Below are 27,444 nucleotides of genomic sequence, written 5' to 3' on the forward strand. Positions count from 1 at the left end.
AACATCATGTCTTTCAGTTTGTCAGCAACTTACATGGACGCATTTTCAAATGAAACCCTTTTCTGTGCACAGCTCTTTCCACACAAGTTCCTTGCTTATTACTACTCATGCACACAAATGGCAAAACTTGCACACACATATGGATTCGCACATGAATTCTTTGTGCATGTAGTTCCTGGAAAAAAAAAATACTGCAAAAGTGGTTTAAAATAAAATAAATAACAACATTTTCATTAATCCTTAACCTGTTAATATTATTCCTAACACACAACTCATACCTGCTCTGAAAAAGCCTTACAACAAAAATTAATATGCCGTTCAAGAGACAAAGATGTAAATAAAAGTAGTAATGTATTCTAGAATGTATTTCTATTTAAAAAATGTTCTGATTGCCAAAGTACAGATGTTCATATTTAATTGGGAAGGCGGTGGTGGCGTTTGTCAGGGAGAGGGTTGTTGCTTTGGGTTTTTTTTACACAGGTATTTCTAGGTGCTGATGCAACACCAACACAACTACTTTTGTACTCACAGACCTTCCAGTTAGGCAATTACTACTGTAGTATTAGCATTCACTTTGATATTAAAAATAAATTTAACATGTCTCACAATCATAATTTCTACAAGAAAATAACCAAATTTAATATACACAGAATGAAGACACATCACTATCAGACACCTGTAAAGTGAAACAGTACTCAGTTTGCTCCATTTGAAAAACCATAAAAGGAGAAACACTTTTAATCCAGTATGTATTGAAAAAGGGGCATTTCTGCAAAATCACAGTATTAGCTATGTGTAAGTAGAGGTTGAACTACAGTATCACATATTCCCTTTAACAGATCACAGTAAGCCTGCAAAATTACTGAACACACAGCTGGTCTTAATGCAGTCCTCTCTATGCAACTTCCACCAATATCAGAGGTTTAGAATGGAATAAGGACAAGTGAACTGGTCAGATCCATCACAAAACAACTACGAAAAAAGACTACATCTGACTTCTGAAGAAACCTGGAAATATTTAGCATTCAGCTATAACTGGATTTTAAATATCAGTAGTTGCTGAATTCCTACCTCCCCTATGCTCTTCTGAAGGATTCAGCATGAAGTTCTGAGTCACAAAATATCATTGTACAAGGTATGTTTTAAAAGCACAGAACCCACAGCAATTAAAATGTGTGAGAGACAAAAGATACAAACTGGGTATGCTGAGAGGACGCTTAAAAAATTGTACCTTAGCTTTCCTTTAAAACATCGTATACTGCTCAGCAGAATTCTTAATCTGCATTTCTGAGACTTCAGATCCTCCAAGTGTCTTCTTTTTTCAGGTTCAGAAAAAGATCCATTTTACACAAAAAATTTCTTGGAACATACTGTCAAAACAACTTGCTGTAAATTGAGATTATTTCTAATAAAATATTGTCCTTTAAAACATATTACAAAATACTACTGCAGTTGTTCAAAAAGTTTTAGCTATGATCTGACACTTCAGTTTCTATATTCCTCTTCTTGTCAACCCTTCAATTCAGCATGACTTTCAGGCAGCCTGGTTTTACTTCTGTGAACCTGTGAATCAAGAAAAGATGAAGCTTCAACATCTCCGTCAGCCCCCATCAAACGTATGGAAAGTGATAAGGTTCTCAGTCAAGTCTGTATGCATGTGAGAGTTAGGAAATGGGCGTCATGTCCTATGGATGCAAAAGTGAAGAAGGATTTTACGGGGTCTAGAGAGGTGAAGAGCTGGAAACAGAAGGAACTAAGAGGAAGATTTAGGGAAAAAAAGCTGGCCAATATTCTTGGTTATGTTCATTCTACTCCTCTTCTCCTGCTCCCCTTTCACTCCTTCTTCTTTCAAAACAGATTTTCTCCCTTGTCTTCTGTAGGAAGTAACTGGGGAGTCTTTGCTATTTCTGAGTCCTACCTTCACAGTCACCTCCATACCCTCCTGTAAAGAAAAGCAGCAAAACACTGATGCCAGCCCAGATGTGAAAAACTGATGTCCCACGTAAGAAGTTGAGAGCTAACATAGGTACTGAAAATCTATAAAAAGCAGGATTAACAACTGTTCCTTTTAAAGCTAGCAACTTTGAATGGAAATATGTAATTAGATTATGGTAGATGAGTTTAATGCATAGTAGCTTCATCTATCTCGGAAGAAAGGATCTAATATTTAATAGGTGCTCCATACAAGATGGTTTTGCATCCCACAACTGCATTAGGTTTATGAAACAGCAGACCTGCCTTAATCCATTTAGTAGTTGAACAGTATTCTAAAACTAACTTAAATTTTCAGTTAGTTAAACGTGGGTTAAGAAAAAACGTATCAGTAACAAAAATCTAAACTCACCTGAAGTTGTGGCTTGTGAGGTATCTGATAGCTGCTGGTCTGATGCGAGCAACTCCTCCCTGACTATGGCTTCCTCTTCCCGTGATGACACAGAGATATGGTTTACCACCAGTCTGCTGGTACTCTGTAACAGCAGGGATTGTAACGGTTAATACTGTCGCTCAGCAGAGACGTGAGGTTCAGTACAACCTTTCCATCTATTCTTCTGAAAACTCTCACTAGTGAGATTTAGAACTTTGCTCTCCCGTGAGGGCTATGTATCTTTTACATACATAGCCATTTTCTCCCTCTTCTGAAAAAGATATTCTGGAAAAATATAGTCAGGCTTTTTAAATCCAGATTGTTTGCAATATGAATATTGTGATCATCACAAAATTGTTCCAATTTCATAGCAACTTTACTGTTTCTATAATCTAATCTTCACTTGGAATTTACATCCTGTGATGTAAATTTAAATTGTCAAATTAAAAGGGCTAGGTGTAATTTAGTTTAAGTGACACCTCTGTCTATTGTTTCATGTTTTATCCTAATGTGAATAAAGAAATAACATTTTATTGGATGAAGAAAGGAAGAAGGAAAATGTAAATCTATGCAGTTATTGACATTTAAGTCACACTTATTTGGACTAATTTCTGCTATGTTGGAGCACATGATTCAACAGATCAACACATCACATGAGGTTTATTAGGGCACCTAGCCCTAACAACAAAAGAAATTGCTCTTCTCACAGAGACCACAGAAACCTAAATTGATAGAGTTTTAAAAAGAGTAAAAATTATAAATTAAACTGGATTCTCACAACAAGCCAAGATTTGCCAGTTTGACATTATCAGCTCACATGACATCTTCCCTTAACTACCTTCTTTCTCTTGCTTTTTTTTTTTCCTAATGATTTAGGTGGATGGATTGAACAGAGAACCCCTACCATCATTCCAGGACTCCTGACTTAAATGCAGCTCAGGAAATTTAGCTCAAAAAGCATTAGGTTACAGCTTGAAGTATAAAAGTGTCATTTTAGGAATAGCACAATATAATGCAATTTAATTATCTCTGACGTACTCTGAAAGAAAAGGATTATCTAAGGCCCCACTGAACACTCCTGCTTCTACTGTGTGGAGTAGATGTTTAAAAAAATTAGGTTTTTGCAGTGGTAGCTTGCCTAAGAAATATTTCTTTTAAAAGCATTCCCAGTGTGCTTAAATTTATACGGCAAAGTAGTAGTGCAGAAAATGTATCTTTTTACATCAATAAGGTACTTGAACACTCCACTGGGAGAAAAAACAAGCCCTCAAGCAAAACTGCACAAGATGGCATTTATGGAAGCTGCAGTATACTGATCTCAAGAGATCCTGCTGACAAATTGATACAAAAGCTACTGAAAGATAGCTCAAATAACACTCTTTGATGTAAAACCTGAAGACAATGTAGTCATTTTGGTTAGAGTTCCAACATAATGATTTTTCTTTCAAGATTTAAAAAGTGATATAGTTCTGACAAAGCAATGCAAAGATGACACAAACATTTGCATTATCACCTCTGTTAAAAACGTCAGGAAAGGCAGATCAAGCCTTAAAAAAAAAAAAAAAGAATTACAAAGAAGTATGGAGCACAAAGCAAAAACAATCACTAATATGTTAAAGAAAAAAAATTCAATGGGAGAACTCTGAAAGTAAACACAACAGGCAATTGATTTTACATTTTATTAAATAACATTCGTTCCCTCAGATATTGCCATATATTAGTAGTAAATGAGGAGAATAACTTTTAGAGGGCAGGAATTATAGCTTGTTCCTACCTTCACTTTTTTCCTGCAGCACTCTGGACAAGTGATTCACAGCTTCATCCACATGGAGACCATGCAGATCCAACACATTCACAGGCAGCAAGGAAGCATTTACTTTCTCAAAGATTTGCAGTGCAGCAGCATGGTTGGCCTCTTTCATCTTCTGCTCATGAAGACGACCCTTTATTCATAAGGATAGTGACTATTACACACAGAGACATAATCTAAGCTCCACACTGGTCACTGGGTTCAAAATGACAGTACTGGCAAGGTGCTTTAGCTCACAGTTTGAAGCAGTAAAATTTATAATTGCAACAGAACTTCTGGAAGAGGCTCAGTGAGACCTGCTCACAAGGAGATTTCACAAAAACTATTCCTAAGAAACTGCTCAAAGCTGGCACAAATAAGAGATTATTGCAAAAGCCTTAGAAGAAAGAAAAAAGGCACGAAGGGCACAAACCCATAAGGTCTTTACTTAAGCTACAAAGTTACACTCCATGCTGATTTTCAGATTAATTATCCTAACAACAGAACTTTACTTTCTAAAAGTCTTTTGCTAAAAATGTAATGAAACAATGTCAGATCAACGGCCCAAGAACCTGGTGTTCCTGTTAAGTATTCTGAATGCATTCCCTTAAGATCAGACAAGCCAAAGGCAAAAACCTGTTTTTTTGGGGGGGGGTTGCGGCCATTTTTTTAATAGTTACCTATTATCTCTCCTAATATTATTGACAGATCTTATAGGACTAACAAGGTCAATACAGTCCCTATTTGAATTTGGGTTATTTACATTACACAGTGAACAATTATCTACTAGTTCCCATGAACCTCACAGTGATAATATCTGACTGAAGCAACAAATCATGTCTTCAAAATCTGTAGGTACAGTCTGAAAAGGAAGAGAATACTTAACTCCAGATATTGAACTGACAAGGGCTCAAGAGAACAGAAGTGACAGCCCATCTCACACTTTCTTAAAATGGATCATCTGACGTGTGTGTCAGACCAGAGACACCAGCTCTGTAACTCCCACTTGCAAAGAATTCCCGAGAGGGTAAGATCGCCAAGTATTTTTCATTAATAAAGGTAGTTCGTCTTTTTATTACCTAAAAGAAAATATGTAATAAATTTCCAGATTCTACTTGTAGTTATGAATTACTTGTCTTTGCTTAGAATCTCTCCAAATTTCGATAATATACAATCCATGAAAACAAAGTTCATTATAAAGACCAATAAACGTATTTCCTACATGCATAGTAACAATCTAAACATTTAGAATGATGTATTATACCAGTTGTGCTAAAACTTTAAGATAAAGAAATTAAATTCATTCATTAGCAATTTTTCTGCTGTCATAATGCCATTCATAGTTTAGAATTAAATGCTTCTACAATGTGAATTCTTACTGAATTTTTGTATGCTGTTAGATGAAGAAAAAAGCTACAGCCTTTGAAGACATTTGTAACAGAATTTTTAAGAGTGATCTAAATTAAGTGTAAAAGAGTCTTGTGAGAAGGCACCTAGAAAAGAATGTACAGGAACAGATACAAGAACAGCTGACACTTACAATCAATAATATGACCCAACAGTAACTAAATCAGTATATACCAAGAAATTAGCTTGAATCAAGACTAGAGAGCTTGAGCTTGTGCTCCAAGGTCAGAGCGCACAAGACTGATAAGCAGCAGATCTACACTCCAAAACCATGGCAAAAAGCACGCCATACCACACCATATTCATTCCAACCCAAGACAGGACTGTAGCCATAAAGGCACTCAGAATGAGGAAGTAAGGACAGCAGACAGCTGTCTTGCCCAAGATTTATGGAGGATGAAGCAAGCAAGGTTCTGAGGCAAAGATCACATCTTAATACCTATCTTACTCCTAACAAATACAGAAAACATGGCCAAAACCAGTTCACCACAATTAAGAGGAACTCAAGGGACATAGGATTCATGTTTGCTGCAGTCCATGTTACACGAGTGAACCTGGCTGGACCACATGGACACAAACCTTGGAGTTACAAGTATGCAGAGTGGAATCTCTGAGAAAATTTAAATGTATGACTAAGCATTAAATACCACCTTTCATAAGGTCTCACACTGAATTTGGCCACATTAACTTCTTGTATCAGTATCATTACCACTGAAAGGGAGTTTACTTGTAAGGTGATTCTCAATAATACACTTACAAAGGGAACAGTAATTGAGCAAATGTATCAACTCTAGTAAGCAAAGTGCTTTTTTTACCACTTCCCATTCAGTATTTAAGTATCTTTTTATATTTAGGCAAAACCCACAATATTTAAGTTTACCTGATGTGCATAGAATGCTGCCACAGGCCTCATACCCATGCGATAGGCCTCCCCAGCTTTTTGCAAACATTCCCTTCTCTTTTGCTGGTGACAAAAAGCTTCTGCTCTTAAATCTTCATATTGTGGATACTCAAAATCTTGAAATACTTCACTCAAAGGATCATCTTCTTCCTTACTTTTTTTTGCCTGTAGGAATTTGCAATGTTGAAGCTAAGTACGCATTGTAGGTTGTTTTCATTAACAAAGCTTTGGATATGTTTTTAACTTCCATTAAAAAATAAAAATACCTTCTTCTCCCAGCTCTTTGCAGCACTGTAGGAAGAAACAATTTCAGTTTGCAGAACAACTCCTTGAGCTACAACTGTTTTTACAGGATCTCCCTCCAGAACACAGTTCAGAAATTGTTCCGTTTGTTCTAAAGAGTAGCTGTAAAGGATAAGTAAAATCTGTGACTTTACACATAAATAGCTGCTACATTTATTAAGATGCATATTACAAACCTTCATACTGTTACAGAAATACATGACTATGGAAAAAAAAGGTACTGGAATGGAATTTTCCACTTCGTAACAAAAAAAGCCTGCAGACTGCATTACTGGCATCAACACAGCGGCAGTCTTGTTTAATTGAAATATAATTTAAGGACACCTGAAAATTAAAAAGAAAATTAAATACTAAAGTAAATTGCATCCTACCTTAGTCAACCAGACACTAGGTTAGAAGAAAACACTGCTTTTTGGGCTGGATAAGTTACTTCATCTTAAATCTTCTCTGATCAGGGTTAGATAGTACAAACTAGTTTCAAATTAGCTCAGTTTTCTGAAACCATTATGCAGGAAAATCCTTTTATTTCCAGTCAAGATTTGTTATTAAATTTAATGAAACAGGAATAGGACATCAGCTGCCATCAGATTTCTAATAAGCCCTCTTTCTTCTTTATTCTTCTTGCTGCTCAGTAAGCAGACAAGAGGAAGACTTATCAAAAGTAAAGGCAGGTGTTGGAAAAGGCAACACTATGAATAGAATTTAGAATGTGAAAAACAGGAGACGGTGAAATGTTTGAGCTTTAGAGACAGATAAAGGAAGTATTTTAAACACCACATAAAGAAAGGTTTGGTAATAACCTGGACAAGGAGGAAGACTGACAAGCAGGCATGCAAACCCATAAATAGAGACAGATATTCAATTGCCCAAGGATGTAAAGGAAGTTTCCCTTGAAAAAAAGTTCAGTTCTCAGGAACATGGATTTAAGAAGGTAGCCACATGCCTCAGAGATATAATGCAGAAAAGAAAATGAGAATGCCAGCAGGAAGAGATTGAGACATGGATCATTCCTTCAGAGCTGTTGTAGTAACCATAAAGTTCTCACAGCTAACATCAGGTGATGGTAGCTCTCCTCTTGGGCAGATGCCATTTTTTCTGAACCCATTATTACCATCCCCACTAATTTCTCAAACATTTTTTAAACCTCAGCTCTACAGCAAATGTTCCACTGACAGGTTGTCAGAGGTCGATAGCCAGAGATACTCTTCTCCCAATGACAGAAACTCTCAACTCCCCCAAAAAAAGAAGACAAGTCTACACATAGAGCTTTTATGCCCTTTTGGCTTTTAAGACTAGCTACTTTTGCCTTTATTTAGATCTATAAAAAGTGTGTTAGTTTTGAAAAAGCTATTATTTTGCAGTCCCTTAACTATTAAGACTGTAACTGTGCATTAGAGTGTTACTGAGTACCTTTTTTAGAAAGAACTTTAAACATTTCTTACTTGTTATCCTTGAAGATGTCCATTAAGAAATTTTGATTAATAGTTGGAAACATCTCAAAGAGTTGCTTCTCCTTTAGTTTAGCAGCACAGTCTTTTCTAGCCACAGAAGGAACACGATTCTACCCAGAGGACAAAGGGAAATTATTACAAGTTCTTGATTGTAACAATATAGTAACAGCAGAGCAAATCCAACTTTACTGTTATTTGTTAATATTTTTAAAAATACCTACTCAGTAGGTACACATCCACAGCAATGACAACATGCCAATATCAGACTGTCACGCTGATCTAATGAGAATAAAGTAGGGACAGGTGAGCTGTATTATATACCAGTAGAGTACTCAGCAGTCATTTGAAATGACTCAGCTGGAGCTCCCTCATGACTTCGACAAAGGAAAAAGGAGGATTTCTTAGGAGGAATTTAAGTTTTGCAATGCACTTCCTGCCAGTCCTGTGCTAAGCCTGTGACAAATCCACCTATCTATATCAAGAGCCTGGGATTGAAACAACTTTTTTACTATGGAACAAGATAAACAATTTTGGTTTGGTGTATCTGAAGCTGTACTGCAATAAATATTCGTATTTGTGAAGTCATACTTGAGAAAAAAACATAATTATAGCCCAGAATAAATTGGACTGATTATTCCAATAACCAGGCTTGTTGGTTTTTTAAAAAGTGGTCAAAACAAAGCCAAGCTCCATGGATCCAAACAGAAAACAAGCTGTGGACACCGTAGCAGTTATTATCAGTAAGCCACATACATGCAGTTTGAAGAAAGAATCCACAAGCCATTCTTTCAAAGTACAGGCTAATCCATCCCACTTTCTACACCAGTAGAAACAAAGCTCTTCTTTTTAAAGACAGCTACTTATCCCAGACAATTACAAACAAAAATGCCTGGTTTGAACAGCTGCCGGGCAGTAGAGGGCAGCGTTATGCACATGCCAATGAGACAGGGCACGGGAATTGTGTGGAAGATACAGAATTAATAAAAACCTTCTCAAAATTACTGTTTTCTGACAAGTGGCTACAGAAATGTTGAGATTAAGCCCAAGTACTTATTTTAATTTCTCATCTGTTAGGAATGTTGTGGGTTCTCCTTACAAAAAATATTTAAATGAATTAATCAATTCAATTCATGTTTAGAGAAACAAGGCATGGGACTCTGTAAGAAATCTTTTCTTGTATCACTTCCCCAATAAAAAGCATGGGAAGCCACACTGATCATCTCTGATTTTAGGTAAGCAATCAAAAAACAATTCAACCAAACACAAATGCTAACCTGTATAGTGAAATGCACCGTGATCTGTTTGTGAAACAATCAAAATGTTACATTTTTAAATTAGATTTATATTTTTAAAACAGAAACATCTACCAGAAGCAAACTCCTGTATCACATTAATCAACTATACTAAGTGGCATGCATTTGTCCCAATGTAGGCTGTAATCAGCAGCACAAAGATGAGTTACCAGGTAAGATACATTCTGCTTCATTAACAGCAACAAATTTAAATCGTAAAAAAATGGCAATGTCCATACCAGGTCCTGTTTCTCCTGCATAGCTATTTCTTCGGAAATTATTTGTCTTAGAGAAACCTTCTGAATCTGAGCATTCCAGTGATCCATAAAAGGAAAAATGTCTGATGATGCTGTTCTTTTAGCCTGTATGTCATTAGATGAACCTGAAACCCAGCTCAGTTTTTTCTTCTGTATTTTACTGTCTGCATTCTGAGATAACAGCATTTCTGAGTCATCAGTATCTATCTGCTGAATCACAGTAGGACCTTCAAAAGTAACAAAAATTAGGTGACAAATAAAACAATTATTAGCTTATTTACACAAGCAAAGCCAAAATAAGTTTTTCAACCTGGATGGTTTGAGTTTTGTTAAAACAGTATTATTAACGCTGAAACAGAAAACAACAAATTTTCACCTTCCTCACTTCTGTTTTCCAAAAGCTGTCTGACCCTCTTTACCTATTTTGTGAAACAAAAGCAAAACCATCAGACTCCCTCACCAAATTTTCAAGTGCCAAGACATATCTTACAGCTGTAAAATACCTTGAACATACGTTAATTGGAGAGGTTTGTGTGCTTTCAAAAGAGAATTAGTGACTCATATGTTTACCTGCCTTTCCTCTTCAACTTAAGGACAGTCGCTTAACAATGCTTTTCAATTCTAGGAGTTAATGCTAACGAGCACGATTTGATAATTCAAGTGGACAGTTTACACCCACACTGCAACCCAAGTCTTTAGCCAGGTCCCATGGAAGAGTTGTGGGGTTCTGCTGTAGAGGGACATTTCTTCTGGGAGCTGAATGAAAACCAGATTGCTAGAGATTTTAACAGTTTTTCAACACGCACATACATCCTCCTGTTACAATAAATTCCTCTGATGAGGACAAAAATGTGTGAATGTTGTATTCCTAACCTCTTTCTCTCACCTGCAGAAGTTTTATTCTGCTAGCAATTCTCTGGCCACACACTTCCCTGACACAGATACTAGCAAATAGCTGTCTGGTCATGTGGAAGCTTCTCTTAAGTTCTCTGAAGTACACAAAATGATAGGCTTTTTGCTCGAATCTAACTGGAACTAGTGATTCTGCTGATAATTCTTTCCCCACCCCTCCCCAACTCTCTAAGAAAATGTTAAACGGAAAACAAATAAAAGTTTAGCTTAATAAATTAATCCATCATGTTTTTCAGCAGACAGAATACTTGCAACCTGAGTGAAGTTTGAAATATTTCTTTTAATGAGAATTAAGTATTTTTACAATTAGGAGAAACATGTAACATACCTTCTGCAGACAATTTACATGATTCATCTCTCCTCTGACGCTTCTAAATAAAAATAGTAAAGCCACGAATGTTAAAAGTAAGCTGTAAATTTTGCAGTGAAACTTTGCAAGTGTTAACTTCTAAGCAAACCAGCTTCAAAATTAACATCTCACAATACTTCTCAAAATTGAGTATTTTAAAATAAATACATTAAAGAAAAATAATTATGAAGTTTAAAAGGTAAAACTATCTGAAAACAGAACAAACTAGAAGAATATGCCCCACTGCTGAGATTTAATAACCTTAAATAAATAAACTAAACAAACATTTTGCCAATAAGCATTCCAAGTTTCATAAGGCTATGAAGGATCGAAGGTTAGAGAACTCTTCTCAGTTCATGTACATGGAAATATTTTGTATACATAACTCTTCTTACATGTCAAAAAGCCAGGAGCATTTTTTTGGCAAGTGGAATGTTTGATCAATCTTGTAGTGAAATTGTGGATTACGATATTTATGATATGTGCATTACCATTATTTCCTGTGTAATCTGCTCTAGGAGATCCTGCTCTAGCAGGAGAGTTGGACTAGATGACCCTTCCAACCCCTACCTTGCTGTGATTCTTTTTTAAGAATCCTGGTTTTGTGATGAGGCACTCATTGACATGCAATTTCTTCATCCTTTAAACTGTTTTTCAACAGCTGTGGTGATTATGATATGCAGATACACTCCACATACTTTACAAACTACTACTGTATTTCATCACTGCTCTCGAAAAGACACCTCTTACACATTTAGACTAAAAAAAGAAATGGTCTGACAAAGCACTAGCATGCCATATCATTTCACAACCTACTAACCAGAATAGATGCTTTCCATTTTTCATGAATCAGTCTTGCCAAATTCAGATCAATATGAACCACACAATCCTCAACAGTTAGTGATCCTTATAAAAGAAAAAAACCCGCATTAATTAAAGCATCCTATAAAATCTTATCTAAGCAATTAAAAGTTTTGTAGCCTAGAGTTATTCATTTGAATTCTGGAGATTCTGCATAAACTGTCATGCCTGAAAAAAATTCCAGCAACTGCCAAGTTAAAAAAAAAAAAGGCAAAAGAAGAAAAAAAAAGGCATTGCACATGGAATGCATTATTTGCTGTTAAAAAACTCAGAAAGAGTAGCAAGTAACACATTAACATTCATTGTATCATGTTCAAATATGACTACCTGAACAACTACATTTTTCCTCTGTGTTTTCCATTTTTCTAGCAGAACCTCCTTTTACAAAGCCACCATTAATTTACAACCACTGTTTGATTTGTGAAACTGTGATTCCCCCTATTTTATTGCAATTCCCAGGGAACTGCTTTTATGTAACACAACGTACTTGCCACTGGCCAACAATAGTCACATCCTTCCTTTCAAACACACTAACTCAGAGAACCAAACTTCCTTTAACTCTAAAGGAAACTGCATAAATTATCATGGTTTAATTATAATTATCATACATCTTTTCCCTAAAAGATCTTTCTGATATTGTTTCTCACTCTTTCAAAAGTAAAAAGGCAAAAAATATATATGCACCAAATACAAAGACAGGACATATTTCAGACACAATAGAACACCCTTCTGCTAACAAAAACAAACTTCTTTGTTTTGGAGGAGGTAGACCTGGAAGGCAAAGAGACCAGCAGCCAAACCCACCAATAAATCATGTATCCAGGGCTTCACATCAAGTAATCTTCAGGAGAAAAGAGAAAAAAGAAAAAAAGAAAGAGGGAGGGAACAAGCTATATAACCCTTGTGTTTTCTTCCTTTTTTTTTCTATCATTCTTTTGTGATGCATGTTCAAGCTGCTTATAGCTTTCTTCATCACAGTCTCTCAGCAAACTAGTCTGTTTTCATCTTTTAAGTATAGCTGCACTTCATCTTCTCTCAAAAGGATTAATCTGCTCCTTCCCTGATTTAACTGATGCCTAGAGCTTTTTTTTTCTTTTTTCCTAGCCAAGCATAATCTGCATGTTCCTCATTTCAATATCCCTTCAGAGTCTGAAGATAGGCTCAATGGCCTGTTGCTCAAAATGCAAATAAACCAATATATTTCCTTATGCTTTTAAAGTATGCACATACACAAAGAGACAAAAGCAGGAGGTAGCACTACTGCATTTATATTTTTTACTATGCTTAGTTCAGTTCTATTTTTGGATGAAAAAAGGGAAACAACAGTATCAAAAGGCGTTATGCAAATCTGTTCCCTAAAAGTCAAGTGTTAAAGGAAAAAAGCACAGAAAAAGGAAGAAAGGTTTTCTTACCCAAACTGAGTTTTTTCATTAAAATGTGGATAAAATTATGCCCATACCTGCATCAATGCCAACAGGCCCAAATATTTCTTTCAATTGGAGTGCCAGCTCAGGAGGTAATGTTAGTTCTAGGCAATCTATATTGAAGGCTGGACATGATGCTGGTACAGGTCTTTGCATCTGGGCTTTACTTTCATCCCAGCTTGGAGTTTCAGCTTCTTTACCACTTATCTCCCTGGACCTCTTCTGGGTTACTTCATCTGTCTGCAGTTCTTTTTCACTTCTAGAATGGACCAAAGGTGCATGATCTATTTCCAGTAACAAAGCAGTCACTTTGGAATTCTCAGCATCGCTTTCTGAAGTGTTACTGTCACTTTCATTATTTAATTCAAATTTCAAATTGGTAGAAGTTGTGTTAGGACCATGAGGCAAAGTTACAGGTATACATGAACCTGCATCAGATTTTGAAGCTGATGGCTTATTTATATTTTCTTCAATAGGACTCTCACGTATCTTCTGCTTTCCTGAAACTGATGTCTCACTGATAGCTGCTGCTGAGCTGCCTGCCTCAGTTCTAGGGGCTGCATCTTCAGAATTTTTCAGTTCCACTGAATCACTCAATGAGGTAGCAGTCAATGAGCCAGACACATCAAAATCTGTCACAGTTGCCTTGGTAGCCCTGCTTTCTGCAATGTTGAGTGATGAATTCTTGTCTTCTGGACGCTCAGAGATATCACCAGCCCCAATTATTTGTGCCGCTTGTTCACAGTCTTTGAGTTTCTCACTGCAGTTTGTATTTGCCTTGATATCAAGGTCTGTGACAACTGGCTCAGCCTCTTTTACTTGAAAGCATTCAGTATCAACATCTTTGCATAACTTCTCATTGCAGTCTAAGAGCAGACCTGTGGCCCAGTCTATGTCTTTGTTACATCTTTCATACAGATCTTTCAGAGCTTCAAATGAAACAGACTCAAAGAGCTTACACAGCATATTTAGCTTTTCAGACTCGTCAATATCAATAAGTTCACTTTCTTCCACAAATGTACTTTTATCATACATAACTCGATAGGGTATTTTTTCCTGAGAATCTGAGGCATTATCTAAGTCTTTGGGTTTGAAGCCATCAAGTCTGCCATGCAATACTTTTGTAGTCTCAGGAAAAAGCATTTTCTTTTCTAATCTCCATAGAAGTGCAAAGTCCTGTGACTCAGTCTGTGAATGGCTACTTTTTTGTCTATATGAGGACATGTCATGTTCCTCTTCTGTTGCATTAAGCATTGACAAGTGTTCCTCTTCTTTAGGATGTGGCGAATTGTTGTTCATAAAAGTGAGGGCTAATTTGTGATGTTTCCTCATTCTCTTATTCTGCTGGGGTTTTTTCTCACTTACTGTTTCACTTGCTGCTATTTCAGGTTGGTGCATATGCAAACTCTTTGTATCCAGTTGCTCTGCAGCGTTCACATGCGTCCCACAAAGCCCATCTACAGTCTCTAGAGCTTTTCTATTAATGTCACCTTCAGTATTTCTATCTTCGTCAGACCGATTTAGACTCATCTTTCTCATTCTCCGTGACCGTTGTTGTCTCTGTTCTAATGAGCCTGAGACAGGCCAATGTCCTATTATTTGCAATTCTGGTGTAACTTTATCTGAACTAACTGAGGAACAGCTAGAGGCTAGACTTTCTTCCTCACGGCCTTTTTCAACAGTACAGGTCCCATGCAGGTCCACTTGCTCTTTACCTAACACAGGATGCTCCTGACTGGGAGTTTTACTTTCCTTATCTCTCTTCAAAGAAGCTTTTTCTAGTCTTCTAGCTCTTTTGATTCTCTGTCCCATTGTTTGTTCTACAGGCCAGTCACCCAGGAAGTTTAGCAGTTCTGGTTTGCCTGACATGTCAAAAGCTGAACTGCTTGGTTCCAGTATGCTACTACTTTGTGTTGATGTTGGTTCCATACATGTATCATCCAACTGTTCAACTTCAGTTAGAACTTTGAGAAAGTTGTTATCACTGTGTTCCTCAACTCCTCCTGCATGCAAGCACACAGTCTCTTCAGTTGTGGTCGCATCAGCCTCATTCATTTCTGTTTCAGTGTTTTTTTCTATCTTTTCTCCTTTTTCTTCTTTCTTCTCCGAGGGCAGTTCTTTTTCTACAGAATCTGTTACAGAAACATCCCAGCCATCTTGGACAGTGCTGTTCTCAGAATTGTGTTCCACTGAGTTATTTTCAATTTCTTTTTCTTCTTTCTGAAGATGTTCAGAATCACAGTTACTTTCTAATGTTAGAGAAGTATTGGGAGAGGTTTTATCACCTTCAGCTAATTCAAGAGGCTCCACATCAGAAGCAAAAGGTTTTTCTTCCTTCGCATCAGAATGTAGCTCTCTCTTTCTGAAATAAGCATTGGAATGAAAGATAAACTCATTTCAAGCTTTCTCTAAGAATTTGTCCAGATTTTTAATTTTGGCTTAGTTATTTAGTATTCTCAAATTACAGACCAAAATTGACCTTTCAGGACATTAATCATCTAGTTAAAGAACTCTAGTGAGGTTTAATTTAAGACTTAGCCCTAACCTCAACACTCCTTTATAAAAAAAGGAGCTAAGCAAAGCAGAACTGACATTGGTAAGTGGGTTTTTTTTACTCCAGTATGGGGCTACAAATACTTTCTCAGTTATGTACTGAAGCACTCGGCTGCCAGACATTTTCTCCTCCCGACCAGCAAAGCTGATAAATATATTTTTATTTAATGACTGTTGCTCTCTCCTAATGGCTCAATGCTGCAGAAAGTCTAGAAGTCAACTAGGAGAGAACATGGCATTTCTTGTCATATCATTTTTCACCATCTACTACATTCAATTTATTAATTAGTGCCCACTTCATTTCAAATACATTAAGCATACATAAACCAAATTAAATAATAGCTACAATTAAATTTGATTTCTTATGCCTTGTTATAGTGCATATACAGTACTATTCAGAGTAGGCACTACAAAAGAGTTGTGTTTATAACCAACATAAATCTAGACAAGTCTAAATTAAGTATACTCAAGAGGAAGTAGGTAACCATTACTACTGCACAAAGAATCCACATCTGTCACAAAGAAATCATCTAGCACCAACACACACTCTCAGTAATTTGCTCATATTTGGAACAATATCTTTCTGAAAAAGCAATTTAAAGCTTTTAAGTGTTTTGCACCTACAACACATATCCAACAACACATTCCTAAGACACAAGAAAGTCAGTCAAGATTGGTACATTTAAAGGTAACTCACAGCCATACCAGAAGGTTTCCAAAAAAGCATGGGAAAGTTGTCTAGATCCCTTGACCACTCATTTCTAGAAATCATGAAATTTTTTAAAATTAAGCAAACTATGTGGTGCATTTCTTTCTAATGCATTTGCTGTTCAACAGCATTATCCAGGTTCTGTTGCTGTGGTGGTACAGACCCCCACCCCTCACTAGACAGCGTTGTGATGTCAAAAGCATCCAACCTTGCCTTGCTTTAGTTACCAGGGCAGTGGGCCCAACACTGCTCTTGTTTCAATAAAAAGTGCATTAGGCTGAGACAATTGGGCACCTTGTGATTTGCCTTCTGGGGCAGTGAGATTTAAAAAATGGGTACGTTCTTGTCCTAGTTCAAATGCAGCGAGTTTGGACAACTGGGCACTCCCTAAACACACTTGGAACTCCCGTTGCCCAGGAAACATACCCGAGACCCCTCCTGCTTGGATCACAAGCCCAGTCTGAAAGCTGTTAAAGATGACATGATTCAAATTGTGGCCACAGTGGAAAAATATTGACCAAAGTCAATCACCTTGTGACCTTATAAAAAAAAAATATCCTAAAATGAGGCCCTTTGGAGCTCTCTGGGATTTCGGCAGTCTATTGCCCATTGTTTCACAAAGGAAGTTGGTCTACCTGAAGGAAAAGAGTGAGTAGTCTTCTGCCTATAATTTTGCAGCAAAAAGACTGAATTACAGTCATTTACTGAAATTCAAACTTAAGATCAATCAGAAGGATAATTCACTGCAACTCCTTTGCACAGTTAGAAGATCACCAGGCACCACATTTTTTTAACATCTTAACATAGGTTAACATCTGTATCTATGTGTATGTATGTAAGCAACTGAGTTCAGAAACTTTGCTAAACCTTTAATTAAACCACTGTATTTTATTATAACAAGTTATTGATTATTGATTAATAAGAGTTGTTATTAAGTATTGCTAGGAAATAATATATCTGATTTTGTTATTTGTTACAATAGTGTCAATCAACCTCAGCGGCTTCTATTCTAAATCACACCAGAGCCACTGATTATGTGTTAAAGCACTACACTGAAATCCCTACATTTAAACCCTTAGTGATAAACTGTCGACCAAGTCTGGGACCCTTCAGCCACACCTAGACTCCTCTGAGTTTAGAAAGCAAGAAGGTCCATTCTGGATGTCATGAGTCAATAGGAGGGCCTTCCTCACTCTTTTCCCTGATCTTTGTGCAAATTACTCAAACCTGATCCTGACTCAATTTCCTGTCTCTGTGTAATCATTTCCTCTGATCCCTATGATCATTCCAATCCCTAGACATTCCTTCCTCATAGAAAATAACACTGAACCTTGCCATCAAACTCTGCTAAGCCGTGCTTTTATAAATCTATATCAAAATCACCTATTCCTAATATCTGTGTTGGTTTTTTTAAGTGACCTTCCAACTTTCCACTCCCGTCTGTGACAGTTGCTGTGAAGTTTGAAGTTGCAGCCTTTTGAGACTACAAGGCTAGTAAAAGAATCTAACCTATGGCTTTCCTCCTGATAAAGATCTTCACTCCAGCCAGCAGCTTCCGATTTTCCTGGGACTGAAGAATCCAATATTGAACTAACAGTAAGGCAGAACTCATAATGCTCCAACATTCTTCTGATCTTTTCTTTAGACACACCATGAATGTTTCGCCTATGAATTAAAAAAAAATAATTTGAAAAATAAATATTTCAGATCTGTATACTACAAAGACAGAAGAGAATAATGCAATAATAAATTAATTATTAAGAGTTCACAGCAAGACCAACCAGAGAATTCAGAGGCCCAGGGCAAAAGCTGTGAAAGACCAATTCTTTCTGAATCAGTGCATTAAAGCATTCCAAACAGGGAATGTTGGACAAATCACAGCTCCAGATGACTTCTTCATCCCACGTGGTGGTCCTGTTCTGCAACAGGATGTTTTGCTTAATACTAAAATCTAAACCTGTACTAATAATTCATCATCTTTAAATAAGTATTAGAAACACACCATATCAGATCCTTACAGTGATGCAGGATAACAAACCAGGTATGGAAGATTTCTGAATTCTACCTTCCTTCTCTGGTTATGGTAAACTGAGACCTCTTTGAGCCTCGAGAAAAACCTGTTCACCTATCATTTTGGACATTCTTTGGCTAAGAATTTCCACTAACTCAAAACAGAAATTGAAGGTAAAGGAGAAAGTGTTTAAGTACTATCTTAGGAAAATCTTCCTTACCTTCTCTGAAACATGGGCACCCTTAAGCTAAGCATGCAAATTCAGATAACAACAGATACTATGAAATCACAAAATATTTTACATTGAAAGGGACCTCTGGAGATCATATACCCCAATCTCCTACTCAGAGGAGGTACAGCTACATCAGGCTGTATAGAGCTTTGTCTTGTCAAACTCTGAATACCCCTAATGACTGAAAATCTGCAAACACTCTAGGCAGCCTCTTTCAGCGCCTGACCAGCCTTTCAAAGTCAGTTTTGGGTTTTAAGTAATCAGAATTTCCCAAGTTCCAACTTGCTTTTATCTTTGTTCTATCCCTGCATAATTCTCAGAAGAGATCCTCTAGTCTCTAAAACTTCACAAAAAGTAGCAGAAGACAACAATACAGTGCTCCTTAATATTCTCTTCTTAACGTCGAACAAACTACTCTTGCTCCATTCAGTACCATTGGTAAATCTGCTGAGAGTGCACTCTGTCCCAACATCCAAGTCATAAAAAAGACACTGAATAGTAGTGGCCTTACTATTCATCCTGGAGGCACATCAGCCAGCTCTTGGCCTTTGAACCACGATCATACCCTTTGAACGTGGCATCCATACATCTTCCAGTTACCTTATTATTCACTTACACAGGGTTTACACCTTGCCTGTTTTGGGCTCTATGACCGTGTAACAGGTCCTGCTAAAGAAGAGGCAAACAACAATGGTGTTGCACAGGATTTTGTCCCTCTCAGGTCATCAAGTGCTCGCTTCCATAAACTCAAAGACAGCAGAAACATTTTGACTAAGGCAACAGACCAGCCAGATGCAAAAAAAAGCCCATCCTGACATCATTTTTGCAATGCCAAGGACTCAAAGGAGCAGTCACTGTACCTTAAATGCAAAAGAATCGCAATCATAACCTCACAGTGTCTATTACTAATAGTATCTTTTGTATGTAAATAGAACAAAATTACAGAAAAAACCCTCATAATACAGATAAATTCACACAAAAGTTAACACTTGCAGAAAACAAAACATTAAAATGCCACTTTTTATTGCAAAAATCTTGACTGATACCTTGCTGCTTCATTAGCCTTTTTACCAAGTGATACCTTTTTAAAAATCATAGTTTATGGACTGTGAAAGACATACAAACTAATACAAAGTTTTCTTTTGCTTTCTTACCTTTCAAGTTCTTTTGGCTTAAACTTCCACCAAGTGTCTGGTTCTCGGAACATGACTTTGTATTTAAACTGCTGAGCCTAAATAAAACAGACATAGAACAAGCCACATCATCCATTTCTTATTTCTGTGAAAGAGCAGATAACACGTATAGCCTGCTTCTTTAAAGTTTTTCTGTAGGTTTTGGAAGCAATTAAACATATGGATTAACATACTTTATTTCAGTGTTTCACTTCTGATTATCTTAAAAAACATATATATGCAGCTCTTACCATAAAATTAAATGTGTGCCATGATCACAGAAAAAAAAACCCAACTATTTTATATCATCCCTTTAAATGTTCTACCTCCTCTGAGTAAAGACTGCAGAAAACCTCCTCTTTCAAGGTATAGTATGCACATGTCTATAGAGTCCTTCCATGACAGAGAGAAGCCCACTGCTTCCATTCAGAGTCGACCAGATGCAAGCCAGTTCCAAAACAACCAACTCAGCTCCATTAACAGCTATTGAGGACAGCATTCCTGTCACTCAAGTAAACCTGAGCAGGCTGCAAGGAAGTGGTCTTTATATGGCCTAGTCTCATTCTGACAGAGAAGGAGCCCCAAGTCTAATCAGAAGAAACATTCTGAGTACTATGCCATTTCTCCCTGTTCTCATTTTCAAAAACAACCTTACCAAACCCTGCACCTCCTGGAAGAACTTTTGTTGTATCATTATTTCAGCATACAGCAAAATCAAGGACTTCAATTTTTTAAAGAACTGTTAATCTGAAAATTGTTAATAACTGCAAGGATAATAAAACATAAAAAATATTAATAAGAATTGCAGTGGGTGCAAACTGGAACATAGAAGGTTCCATGTAAATGCGATAAAAATCTTCCTTACTGTGAGAGTGACAGAGCACTGGAACAGGCTGCCCAGGGAGGTTGTGGAGTCTCCTTCACTGGAGACATTCAAAACCCGCCTGGATGCATTCCTGTGTAATGTACTCTAGGTGACCCTGCTCTGGCAGGGGGGTTCGACTAGATGATCTTTCGAGGTCCCTTCCAACCCCAAAGATTCTGTGATTCTGTGATATGTACAGTATCTGCTCAGAACCTGTCAGTTCTACGTACTATGCTCTGATGTGCTTCTATACCATGGTAGGAGAAATCTCAGACCTCCTTGTTAATATTTATTATTTATATTAATCAGAACCATTTTTGTTAAATAATGCAATTTTGTACACAGTAAAAAATTATTAAAACAACCAACCAAAATGATGAATGATCAACAGCAAAATAAGACCTAAATTCTAAAAGTGCTGATGCTTATTTAGAAGTGATTAAGCGAAAAGGTGAGAAGCTCCAAAAAACTGGAGTATGAGAAACCTGTAACACACTTCACCAAGTTATTAAAATCATTAGAAATAACTTTGGAAGGTAAATACAAATGGCATTTACTTAGTACTATATAAATGCTGGTCACCTTTAGTCACTAAATAAAAGCACTATACTATTAGCATAAAATAGTGCAGGTGCATGATATTAAGTAAATCTGCGTAACTTCAAGCAAGCTAGCAACATTTGATAACTCCAGTCCTCCACTGGTCTGCTGGTATCTGCCTCATATTTAAGATGAAACTGAGGCTCAATTTCCATGTTTCATGGAGCAAACATCCCCCATCATTAATTAGAATCATAGAATGCCAGGTTGGAAGGGACCTCAAGGATCATCTGGTCTGACCTTCCCAGGTACTACTATAGTATATATGAGATGCCTCAGCACCCTGTCAAGCTGAAACTTAAAGCTGTCTGGGGTGGAGGAACCTACCACTTCCCTTGGGAGACTATTCCAATGTTTGATTGTCCACATGGTGAAAAAATTACCTCTTATATCCAATCAGAATCACCCCAGGAGCAACTTGTGCCCATTACCCCTTGTCTTGTCATGTGACTCATTGTAAATAGGGAGTCTCTATCTTCTTGGTATCCACCCTTTAAGCACTGGAACATTGTAATAAGGTGTCCCCGAAGCCTTCTCTTCTCAAGGCTGGACAAATCCACTTTTTTTAGCTTCTCCTCATACGGCAGGTCCTCCAGTTCTCTGACCATCTTTGTGACCCTTGCCTGGACCCCTAGTGCCAATTGTATTTTTAAAGTAGCTAATAATTTTAAATGTACTGATCATACAGAACAGGAACAGACTCCAGTTTCATCCATAACATTTGTTTTTGCTCCCAAGTGCATAGCACTTAACTTTGTCACTTGGAAACTACGCCAGGTCAATACTCAGATATGTACAGAATATGACACCAGGTAATACGATTACATGTAACATTTTATTTTGACTCCAGACTTCCTTGTGGAATAACAGCTAGACTGAGAAAGACAATCTCACTTTAAAACATATATTGTTGCCATGCTGGTCAGTAATACCTTTTCCCATCAATCAAACTGTAATACTAACCAAAATAACATAGGGCTTCATCTCCCATGCTTGTATGTTTGTGTTATCTATTATTATTGGAGAGATTCTCTTCTCAAATGCTTCTTTGGCTGAAAGATACACAGGTACAAGAGAATGTGGTATAGTTAATTTCATTATAATAAGGTGGATGTGTAACATTTACACTAATTCTCTAAATTCCTAATATTTTTAAGGTAGATAATCCATAATGATTAACCACTGTACAAAAAACTCTCACCGCAGCTTCATCTGTTTTAAGGCTCTTTTATTTTAGAAATTCCTCCCTTCACATGTAATGCCACTGAGATATGGCATTATTCTTTTGAATTAAGGTACCTATGATAAGCAAGGAATGAAAAGGCAGATGTAAAATGCTCCAACATAACTAACTGATCAGTAAATTAAACTAAAAAAACTACATTATCAACTTAAAGTGGACTTCTTTGTTGCATACAAAATTCTTGGCTTTATAACAGTCTTTTAAGATTAGTCCACTCTGCATGTAAAATATGAAAAATTAAAATAATTATTGCCACTTAAATACACAGTAATTTAATGTCTACAATCTAGCTTTGAGTTACAGCACCATGTTTTTGTAGCTATGTTACAGTGCAACAAAGTTATTGTTGAATCACACATTTTTTAAGAACTCATTTCTACATTGGTTTGAAATTTGACAGTAGAAAACCATTTGATCATAGCTCAAATTTAGCAAACAGAAGCTTAAAAACAGTTATTCCACTGTGAGCTTAGCAGGAGCCACTATCAAAAGTCACATCAAAATAAATGAAATAATTTGAAAAAATAAATTAAAAAAAAAATTTATTCTGCCTTGCTCTTATATTTAATTTCAAACTTGTGAACAATCTAGTGTTCATGAGAAAAAATAATCAAGAGCAGGAAATATCTGTGTAAGTCTTATTTGTACCAATATATTCATCACTTGTTGCATATGCATATATATAATGGCTCATCTCAGAAAAATATTTCTGGGAGATGGTATAGCTTACCACTCCAGAAATGGGACACCACCCAAAATACATACCATAACAAAATCTGAGGACAAAACAAACTTTTGACAAAGACACATGACTTTTGAGTTTGTGCTCATATTATTTTTTCACATGCATATTAAAAATATTTATATTATGGGATAAATGCTTGTCCTGTGACACAGGCACTGCAAGACAGGCAGCTTTTAAAACAGCACACAAGCACTGAACTGCAAACAAGCAAGGTAATTCCTCATTTATTTCTCACCTCGTTTCCTGTTCCACTCATGTGCTTCCCCTAAGCAATCAGGATTGTAATGGTATTGTCCATGTTTATAAAAGTAATCATCAGTACTAAGAATTATTCCACCTGGATTATCCTCAAGCAAAGTCCTGTGAAAGATCAAGAAGTAAACAGCTTTTCTCCCTTCTCCTCTCAAGCCCTGCTGCCACACACATACGTATTTGCTCTCTTGTGCGAAACCAAGATTATTTGAAATGGACACAGCAAGTCTAAATAAGGGGGAAAAATAATCCTCCAGGCAAAGATGATCTAAAATAACTTCCCTCAGTTTCCAGATGCTGAGGATATCTAGGGGAAAGACCTGACAGAGGTTCTCTAGTAGTCTTCTTTCAAAATAAGGGAGATGAGGTATTTTTCCATCTACACTAGTGACATACTTTCACAAGGACAAATACACATACAGTCTTAATTGCACCAAATATCTCAGGTGCTGGCCAAAGGAGTCTTGAGATCTATCTAGGCTTTTGGAGAATTAGAAAAGAATCAATCATTCAATCCAAGCAGCTCCACTTGTACTGCTTACAGAAAATAATTCCAACAGTGGAAGGGGAATTTCTGCCTATACAGAGCTGGCATTATTTCCATACATGTTAGTAGAAGGAAACACCCGAAATGAATGGTGACTGCAAGAACACAGCACATACAATACTACCACAATGACTGTCTGCTGACACAAACTCCTTTGGTCAGTGACAAAGGTTAATGCTAACCTCTTCTATTTTACTTTACTCTAGAAGTCAAGAAGCTGCAAGCAACTCAGTTCTCTGCAATTATTATTACTCATCAGGCTGCAGGTACCACGTATGCTGCTGGCAGTTAGAATATAAGCATAATTATTTATAAATGTCAGAAAATTACCTCTGCCTGCACTAAATCCTGTACACAATTATGCAAATTCTTTCAGAAGCTCACAATATAGATGTTCTACCTTGCCAAATACGATTTTCCTGATCCTGGAACACCTCTGAGAAGAACAAGTACTTGACCTATAAGGTGCATCTTTTTTCTCATCATGGGACAAACAGGTGGCTGCTGTGCTTGCGAGAGGTTCAATTTTGAGTTTCTATCTTGACTTCCCCATACCTTCAGAGAAGAGTTGCTATCCCAGGCATTTGAAACCACTGGAGAGGAAAAAAAAGGTCCTTTTTCCAAAGGCCTAGTGTTTGAAACAGATCTCCACTGCTCTGGACTGAGAGCCACAGGAGTTACAAAGCTGTGACTTCCACCAGATGGATAAAATACAGGAGCCATGAGATTCCAGTGTTGCTGAGGCTGACATGATGGTGTAGAAAAATTTAAGTTACAACCTTGCTGAGTTTGCTGAAAATCTGCAGGTTTTGGTGTTTTGAAACTGGGTGTTTCAAGAGAGACATACGCCTGTGAAAATGAAGTGTTTTGGTGGCTGTCAAAGGTAGTCACTACCTCCTCGTGCTGTTCCAGGCACCCCGAATTAGGATTTGCAGTGACAACTACTCCAAGCTCCACAGGTCTTTGGGAGGACTCACCAGAAGCACCAGGCACACTTTCTTGTTCCAAAGCAGTATCTTGTTTTTGTTCAGAATTTCCACATGATATTTCTCCATTTGATAATTTATAGACTTTTGAAGGTACATCATGTTGAGCATATATTTCTGACAAGCCAGAATCTTCCAATACCTCTGCAAAAGCATCTGATGCAGCTGGTGAGATTGTCTGGGCACTCAGCTGACTCACTGGTGGCTGAGAACAGCCGAAGTTTTCTAAAAACTCATTATTTGTCCCTGTTTGCTGTGGAAAAAGTAGGTAATTGCAACCTGCATCAGATTCTTCCCACTCAGGAAATTCATTAAAGCTATCATGTTCCACAGAGTGCTTATGTACTACTTGGTCATTTTCAGAATTAGGCAACTCATCACTCAAGCTGTTTCTTTGAAAGGCATTTTCTAATAATGAATCCAGTTCTTCAGTCAGCTGCACATCAGGTGACAGGACTTTTTCTTCTTTAGAATTACTTTGTTCTACAGCGCTTTCCCCCATTCTTCCATTTGCAACAGATCTTTCCTGATTAGTAAGAGCTAGTGATGATGCTACTGAATCAAAACCCAAGGTTTTTGAAGATGGTGCTCCTTTGGCGTGAGTGGATAGCTCTAGCAGATAATCCATAGCATTTTCCACTATTGAATAAGGTAAAAGAGAATAAAGCTTGGTCAACTGAACAAATACAAGCTGACATGAATGCAATTTCTTTACTTGAATGAGTATATATCACAACTAAAGAGATAAGCAAAAGACAGTTCACCAATTCATCTTTTAAAACACCTTCAGCAACTCCCTTGAACTGTTTCTCATTAGAGGTTAAGGCAGAACTCAAGACAGACATATTGCAAAATAATAACCTAATAAGCATAAAAATTACTATGGGAATAGTGTCTAAAAACTATTACATTTAACTGGAAAAAATAATAAATGGTTGTTTAAATGAATACTTATTTCTAACCTACCTCATATAGGTAAAATAGAGTAAAATAAACTGAAAAACACTAGTAAGGACTAGAGAGATAGTAAAAGTATGCAAAAATATTTGCTAGGGCAAATTGAAAATGTCATACCTAATATAGCCTGAAAAATATAGTATCTGAATTATTTATTTGTAAGCCACTAAATGGAGTATAGGTTGCCTGTGATAAACGTGAAGAAAATGAAAACCTGGCACAAGTATTACCTCAACCTAAAGCTAAGCTTCTGTTTTCCTAACAGAGTGTAGCAAAAACGTCTAAGTCAATTTAATTGCAATTCCTTCTGCATGCATGTTAAATAAAATCTTCCTTGTTCTGCCATCTTCTCTATCACAAGAGCAACATACTGTTATTCATGTGAAAATATGCTAATCTTCCAATTTTTAAATGATTGTTAATAGTACAACATAATTCAGCAGGTTTACTGAATTCCCCAAAACATTTCTAGATAAATCTGTTCTATCGATAAAGGTAAATCTTATTAAGAGTTCAAAGCATGAATCAGTAATTTCATCCATTTCAATTTTGAAGGGAGTAACAACCACAGCAACAAACATGAGAGAGCTATTAACTCTGTACAGTTTAGGTAAGGTAAAAACCTTATGGGGCCAGGACCACATACTATGTACCATCACCTTAAAAAAACTGTGATCTAGAACATAAAATACTCCTCCTGCAGAAACAGATTATACATATAGCAGATATGGCACAGAAACTAAATTCTCCTCACAACTCTACCACTGCCTGCTCTGGGTGACAGAACAAGCTACTTAAACTGTACCTCCATTTATGAAGCACTCTGCTACTTTAAATTACCAATCTCACAGAAACACTGGCAAACTTGGAGAATCTTGCATGGAAAGAGCGACAAAATTTAAAAATATTATGAATCACCTACTCATTAAAAACTAAACTCACAAAAATATGCTTGCAACACCACACCAGCTTTTCTGGAGTTACCCTAGTTAAGAGCTGTCTGTGTACAGAACAAACCTGTAATGCCAATGGTACATTATTTACCTTTAAAATCACATTCAGACAGAACCATATAAATCACACTAGGATCAAGGTCAGAAAACATCTCTGACATGCTGTTGAAGAGCTCTTCCTTATTGACACTATGCACTGCTTGTGACACTGAGCGGCCTGGGTCCCCTTGGGATACGGCAACAGCAGTTCTGTCACAACTGCCATTCTTCCGAGAAGGACTCCCACCAGTTTTCCTTCTCCGCGGCAT

The 27,444-nt window shown here is 36.9% G+C and overlaps 1 protein-coding gene across 1 annotated transcript; it reads right to left on the bottom strand.

Moving 5' to 3' along the window:
- Window positions 1-1,323: 1,323 nt before the first annotated feature.
- Window positions 1,324-27,444, bottom strand: N4BP2 (NEDD4 binding protein 2). The gene is made up of 16 exons (XM_010006105.1): window positions 27,228-27,444; window positions 24,641-25,865; window positions 23,677-23,801; window positions 22,417-22,505; window positions 19,971-20,047; window positions 18,083-18,238; window positions 13,347-15,673; window positions 11,847-11,932; window positions 11,006-11,048; window positions 9,748-9,992; window positions 8,208-8,326; window positions 6,729-6,867; window positions 6,442-6,627; window positions 4,140-4,308; window positions 2,345-2,468; window positions 1,324-1,563 (listed from the first exon to the last, which is right to left on the bottom strand). Exons 1-16 carry the CDS (start codon window positions 27,442-27,444, stop codon window positions 1,518-1,520), a joined length of 5,373 nt encoding a protein of 1,790 aa, XP_010004407.1. The 3' UTR covers window positions 1,324-1,517.

Source organism: Chaetura pelagica, unplaced genomic scaffold (assembly GCF_000747805.2).
Source record: "Chaetura pelagica isolate M959 unplaced genomic scaffold, ChaPel_1.0 scaffold189, whole genome shotgun sequence".
NCBI classification, from domain to species: domain Eukaryota; kingdom Metazoa; phylum Chordata; class Aves; order Apodiformes; family Apodidae; genus Chaetura; species Chaetura pelagica.

Coding starts and splice junctions, on each gene's coding strand:
- N4BP2 (XM_010006105.1), bottom strand. CDS start 27,444: ATGCCGCGGAGAAGGAAAACTGGTGGGAGTCCTTCTCGGAAGAATGGC. Junction 25,866..27,227: donor GTCTGAATGTGATTTTAAAG/GTAAATAATGTA, acceptor CTTATTCAATAG/TGGAAAATGCTATGGATTAT. Junction 23,802..24,640: donor GGAAAATCGTATTTGGCAAG/GTAGAACATCTA, acceptor GATCTTTCACAG/GACTTTGCTTGAGGATAATC.